The following is a 6,126-nucleotide window of genomic DNA, read 5'->3' on the forward strand; positions in this document are numbered from 1 at the left end:
ACCTGTAGTCACTTTTCCCAAGGTAAGGTGAGGTTTTCTTTCTTGGAGGAAAAACAGGTGGGGAGGACCACACAATTTGTTCCCTGCCCTCAATGTTAAAGTGTGAATTTGGTCTAGCTCAAAGTGAGTCAGACCCATATGGAAATGGACCCAGACCTTTGGGGAGGTGGCTGGGGTCGTTTCCACATTTTTGAGCTTCCCCAGTCCACATCACTCCAAGGACAAGAATTACAGGGGTAGAGTTGCAAAAACAACAACCCACCAGTTTCTTTTATCAAGTGGCTCTTTTTTCTTTCCCACAAGGGTGGGGCACCTCAGACTTTTTTGAACTTCTGACACTCTCCAGGCCCCTCTGTCTAGCTCCCAGAACTTTTCCTGGGCCCCACCGCTCGCTGACCCTGATGCGTGCCTCAAGTATTTTTGACTGATGGCAGAGCTGCCAGGTTGCCCCCAAGATTGAAGGGGCCTGGCGTGTTCCATTTGTGTGTGACATCACCAAATCTCCCAATACTGCATAGGCCACTGCAGCCTTCTGCTAGGCTGTGCTAGTTTCCGCAGTGTCGCCCAATGCTGTGCAGGACAGTGCAACCCTGCACCAGACCACACCGGTCCCCACAGCGCCTCCTGACATTGAGCAGGCTGGTGAACAATGTTGTGTCCTCTAGAGGAGGCTGAGCCCTCTGGTGTAGCCGGGTGCTGAAGCTGTGGTGCGTGACATCATGCACACGTAATGCACAAGAGGCCCAATATTGAGGGCACCAAAGACACCTTGGTCCCCTAGAGTTGGCCTGACTGGAATGTGTCCTTGAGCCATGATAGCATCCCCTGCTTGCCTGGATGGAGACTAGAGAGAGTTGTGGGTGGGAGTGGCAGCTAGGCTTCTGAACAAGGGTCAACATTACATTCATTGTTCTCCCTGCTTTTGCCTCTGGTCCCTCCCACCACAGACGTCTGGCTGTGAGAAGCTTTCCCAGACAGGAATGTGGCCCCTTTTCTGAAAAAATGTTTCCAACTCCGGCCCTAGAGAGAGGATAAATCAGACCCCTTCCCTCCTGCTGCCAGTCCTTTCTCTTTTTTCCAGTATGGTATTATGTCCTGACTAGGGTGTTGGCCTTAGGCTGGTCCTGTACTGGGTTCAAATTCCCCCTCAAAGTGCTCTCTGTCCCTCCCCTGAACTTGCTTCACAGGGCTGTTGTGAGCGTAGGAAATCTGTGTGAGCTTCCTTAGAGAAACCAGGGGTTGAGACATACTGGGGCTGAAGTAGATAAGATTCACGACTCTAACCCGGCCTCTTTTCCCTCCCCACCTTTCCCCATCCAGCTTGCCCGCTACACCAAAGAAGGGTATCTTCACTTGGGTGCTCTTGGGACCACGACACTCCTGCCTGATACCCGCTGTCTGGTGGATAATATGAAAAACCGATTCCCACAACTCCTGGACTGTGAAAAGGTCAAGAGCAGTCTCCATAAGCGCTGGAGTTTCATACAGGTTTGTGACTTTCATCATTTCGCAGAGTGTCACAGGGCGTCATGCTGAGGTGATGGTTCCATCAGCACGCCTGATGATACAACCTCCCCTCTCCTCCCCTGTGTGCTGTTCTGAGGGTTCTCCTGAACCCCGTAAAGCCAGTTTGGGGTGTGGGGGACATGGGGGCATACAGGGGCAGCCAGTGAGATGCCTTGGATTGGCTCCCACTAAGCACAAGAATTTAGTGGAATCTGGTTCATACTTCAACAGACATCTAGGTATATTTTCATACAAGCATTCCTGCTGAAGCCAAATCTCCAAAGCAGATACATTAGACGTGAGCTCTAACAACAAAGAGTTGCAGCATGGAGTGTTCCCAGCCTGGGTGCCAGCCAGCTAAGTGGAAGAAACTTCTTTGCTTGTCCTCCAGTTGTGATTCTGAGACCACTGAACATGCCCTCTGGGTCTCCCAATGGGGGTGGTAATAGGTAGGTAGATAGGTAAATGACCCCTGGATGGTTGAATCCAGTCAAAGGTGACTGTGGAGTGTGGCGCTCATCTCGCTTCAGGCCGAGGGAGCTGGCATTTGTCCACAGACAGCTTTCCGGGTCATGTGGCCAGCATGACTAAACCACTTCTGGTGCAACGGGACAATGTGACGAGTGCCAGAGTGCACAGAAATGCCATTTACCTTCCCACCACAGCGGTACCTATTTATCTACTTGCACTGGTGTGCTTTTGAACAGGTAGGTTGGCAGGAACTGGGGCAGAGCAACGGGAGCTCACCCCATCACGGGGATTCAAATTGCCGACCTTCCAATTGGCAAGCCCAAGAAGCTCAGTGGTTTAGACCACAGCGCCACCCGCGTCACATATGGGGTGTGTGTTTTAATTTAGACTGATGGCTAACGGACATCCTTTTCCGTTCTGCCCTATATTTGTTACATGCAGCTCTGTTTCTGTTCTGCTGCAGTTCATCTCCTGTGAAAAAACTACATTATTCATCTCATTATGAAATAACATGACTTGCATTATTCCTCCTCATTCATTTCCATGCAAAGGAAGCACAGTGCAAATGGATGGTTGATGTAATCCATCATGTCTTGTTTGCAAACTGAACGCAACAACCAACAGTGTGTACCAATCATACGCACTGGATTACTGTTCCAGAAATAGGATAAGTCAGCACTTACAATTCAAATCTCTGTTTATTTGTAGTTGTTTTGGGATTCTCCAATATCCCTACTGATGGTTCCATACATTGATTTCTTTCCCCTTTCTTTTTCAGAATGGTGCAATTCTAAACAAAGGGACAGGCCGCTGTTTGGAAGTTGAGAATAAAGGCATGTCAGGTATGGATCTTATTCTTCGAAGCTGCACAGGACAAAGGTGGACAATTAAGAATTTCATCAAGTAGAATGCCCTTTCTCCTTTGCTCAAGAACTGAGGGAATTCAGATCTTTCACAAGGGTAGACATCCTTCCATCTCCTCTGCTCTGTTCGCAATATCAGGGAAAACTCTTAAGGGAAGAGAATATTTTCTTTCTTTTTCAAAAATAATAATTATTTATTGAACTTTGATTATCTCTCTGCTGACTTCAACCAGCTGGAAGAAAACATTCTAGGTCTACAGTTGTCATTACGTGAGCACTCAACTGGCATTTCTGCTGAAGAACTGTAATAAATGCTTTAAACATTTTCCAGAGCAATATTACGTTCTCCAAATGGGCCCGCAGAAGATGCAGGAGAATCAAAGAAGGAGCAATTCGCAAGTGATAATATGTCAACTGTGAAGGCCACGATTGCTGTAGGATCCCTAGAAATATTCCTTCAATCCTACTTCAAGCTGGTTTTGAGACACTTTGGGGAGAATCTTGGACTACTAAAGGCACATTTCATAAGCTTCTTGCAAAACCTTTTCCTCCATACTAAGCACAACTTGCTGTTGTTGTTTTTGTGAAGCCTGATGTATGTGTGAGGGGGACATCCTGAATGCCAACCGTTCACTGCTATAATCAGCAGAACTTACAAAAAGGCCCCTTTTGGCATCAGCACTTCATCTTTCACCCAGTCGTTAAGAGAAGTGTGCTATTTTCCACGAACATGCCAAGAGGGAAGGGAAGGAATAATTTCATGACAAATCCCCACCCAAAACAACAATGATTAATTGGGTGTTTGAGTGGTTTTTAAATGTGCAATAATCAGATTAACTTTGCTTCTCCTAGTTTAATTTTGTGCAATTGTGCTTTAGAGACCAGAAATGTTCTGCTATGCCATGTTCGTGGCTCTGGAGGGCAATCTACTTTCTTAACCAGGAGCTAGTGATAAAGGACTTTAGCAACAGATTTACATCTGGGGGGTGTAAGAAAAGGAGGGATTTGAGGACACACACCCCTAAAAAAAAAAAAAGAGGGATTAGGTCACTGATGGTTAGAGAACATTTTCTCCATTTCCTAAGCCATCTAATATAGCTGATGGTCAGTAAATTCAGATTAGACCACATGTTGGGAACATTTGGTCCTCCAGATGTCACTGAACAACAACTACCATTTCTGGCCATTCTTGCTAGGGCTGGTGGGAGTTGTAGCTGAACAACATCTGGAAGACCAAAGGTTCCCACTGCTGGGTTAGACTAAAGAAGAAGAGTTTTGGATTTGATATCCTGCTTTATCACTACCCTAAGGAGTCTCAAAGTGGCTAACAATCTCCTTTCCCTTCCTCCCCCACAACAAACACTCTGTGAGGTGAGTGGGGCTGAGACACTTCAGAGAAGTGTGACTGGCCCAAGGTCACCCAGCAGCTGCATGTGGTGGAGCAGAGATGCGAACCCGGTTCACCAGATTACGAGTCTACTGCTCTTAACCACTACATCACACTAGCTGTAAGAAACTACTTCTCATCATTGTGTGGGGACAGGGCAGCTGTGCCCCTCCAAATGTTGGTAGACTACACACCCATCATTCCTGACCATTGACCATGCTGATTGGGGTATGGGGTCACCACAAAACATGGTCATCCTACATAAGTGACACACAGTATAATTAACCTCTGGAAGCTGCTGCCAGACAATACAGTGAAGTAGAATTTCTGACATGGACTGCCATACATCCGGAATTTCCTGGACATTAAAGTGATTTCCGCCCAGATGCTGTTTACGAGGGCCGAATACCAGCTATGTCCGGGAAATTCCAGACATATGGCAACCCTAAGTGAAGGCCACCAACTTACATCGCTTTGGAAGGGAATTATGTAAACTCAAGAATCAATGACCAGTTGCTGGGGGCATCAGTAGAATTCCAGATGTTTGTGAAGGGACCGTTCAATGTGAAAGTCCAGTTGCTTTCCAGATGCATCCAGTTGACCACTGGGAAGATAGAACTTTCGTCTGAAAGCAAGGCTGCTTTTATCTTCAGATGTCTGCACATTCATTTGATTTCCAAATCCCTGCCTGCGCATTTTATTTTAAAAGAGCTGTTTGGCAATTTTATTTTAAAAGAGCAGGCCTGTTTGTTTGGCCAAAAGTCGCAATGTCATAAGAACATAAACAGTCAGTGGAAGGGAAATTGTACGAATATCCCCCTCCTTCCAAAGTTTGCTGAGCCATAAAGCCTGCCAGGAGGTATTTGGCCAGTCACTCTTTTTCGGCCTAACTCTGGCTGCATTCACACAAAACACAGTAACATTTCCCTGTTACTTTCTGTAGCATATTTGAGCTTGCACGCAGCGTAAAAGCCACTTTTGGAACTCTAGTGGAACATAGCGGAAGTTTACATCTGCAACCCAGAAAACCATGAATGAAATGACAAAATGGTATGTATACTAGCACACGGTTATTCCCTGCCATTTTCGTGGGGGCCTCATGGGAAAACCAAAGCATGCACGTGTGGAAAGGGTGAGGGAGTGAAAATGTTGTCTGACGAAGTTTATTTCTGCATCACACAACACAGGCTGATGTGTGCAAAATTTAGCACGCCGTGTCAGTGTATTGCTCAGAAAGCAACAGTGCTGTAACACAGCAGGTACTGCAGTATGAAAGGAGCATGAGAAAATGGGAAAGAAGCACTGGCATTGTATCAGGAAAGCTAAAGCAACATTCCCTGTGTCTGAATGCATCATGACTCTTCCAACTGTTTCCCTAAACTGTGACATTTTGAAAGAAAACCAAGCACAGCCAGAGCCTAGCATTTCTGCCCCCAGTGGCATTTGCTAGAGTTCCAGCAGCTTTGAAAATCAATAAATTCCCAACTGGCTCTAAACGTTTTGGCCTCATTTTGGTTGGCTTCATGACCGTGTTGCGTGATGATGAGTGAGGAGAGTATGTCTGCTTCCTGCTCTGCTGTGAAGGAGGAAAAACAATAGCAGCTGGCAGCCACGAGATGTCACTGTCACCTACTCCATGAAAAAATTCAGCTGGCAGGTTGTTCCACAACACCTCCTCCCTTCATGCAGTGCCCCCAATTTCTCCTTAAATGGTTTGCAGAAACTACAACTTTGTCCTAGGGGTACCACCATGTATGACTGCGCTCCCTAGTTAGGGTAAATTGGTATTGGGAATTTTTATTTATTTTTTCTTAAAAGGGGGAAATGTTTGATTCAGCACCAGATGTTCTGATTCAGAGCCGAAGAACTATTCTAGGTGTGCTACCCAAGAATGAAGAA

At 46.2% G+C, this 6,126-nt stretch overlaps 1 protein-coding gene across 1 annotated transcript in view; it reads left to right on the forward strand.

Annotated features, from left to right (window-relative positions):
• Positions 1-5,723, forward strand: part of GALNT17 (polypeptide N-acetylgalactosaminyltransferase 17) — a 115,439-nt gene extending 109,716 nt beyond the window's left edge. Inside the window, exons 10-11 of the mRNA XM_081890399.1 lie at positions 1,321-1,488; positions 2,756-5,723. Coding sequence (XP_081746525.1) covers positions 1,321-1,488; positions 2,756-2,884 — 297 coding nt within the window. The 3' untranslated portion in view covers positions 2,885-5,723. The remainder of the gene's footprint in view (positions 1-1,320; positions 1,489-2,755) is intronic.
• Positions 5,724-6,126: the final 403 nt, after the last annotated feature.

The sequence above is a fragment of the Podarcis melisellensis genome, assembly GCF_964234715.1.
Source record: "Podarcis melisellensis genome assembly, chromosome: 15".
NCBI classification, from domain to species: domain Eukaryota; kingdom Metazoa; phylum Chordata; class Lepidosauria; order Squamata; family Lacertidae; genus Podarcis; species Podarcis melisellensis.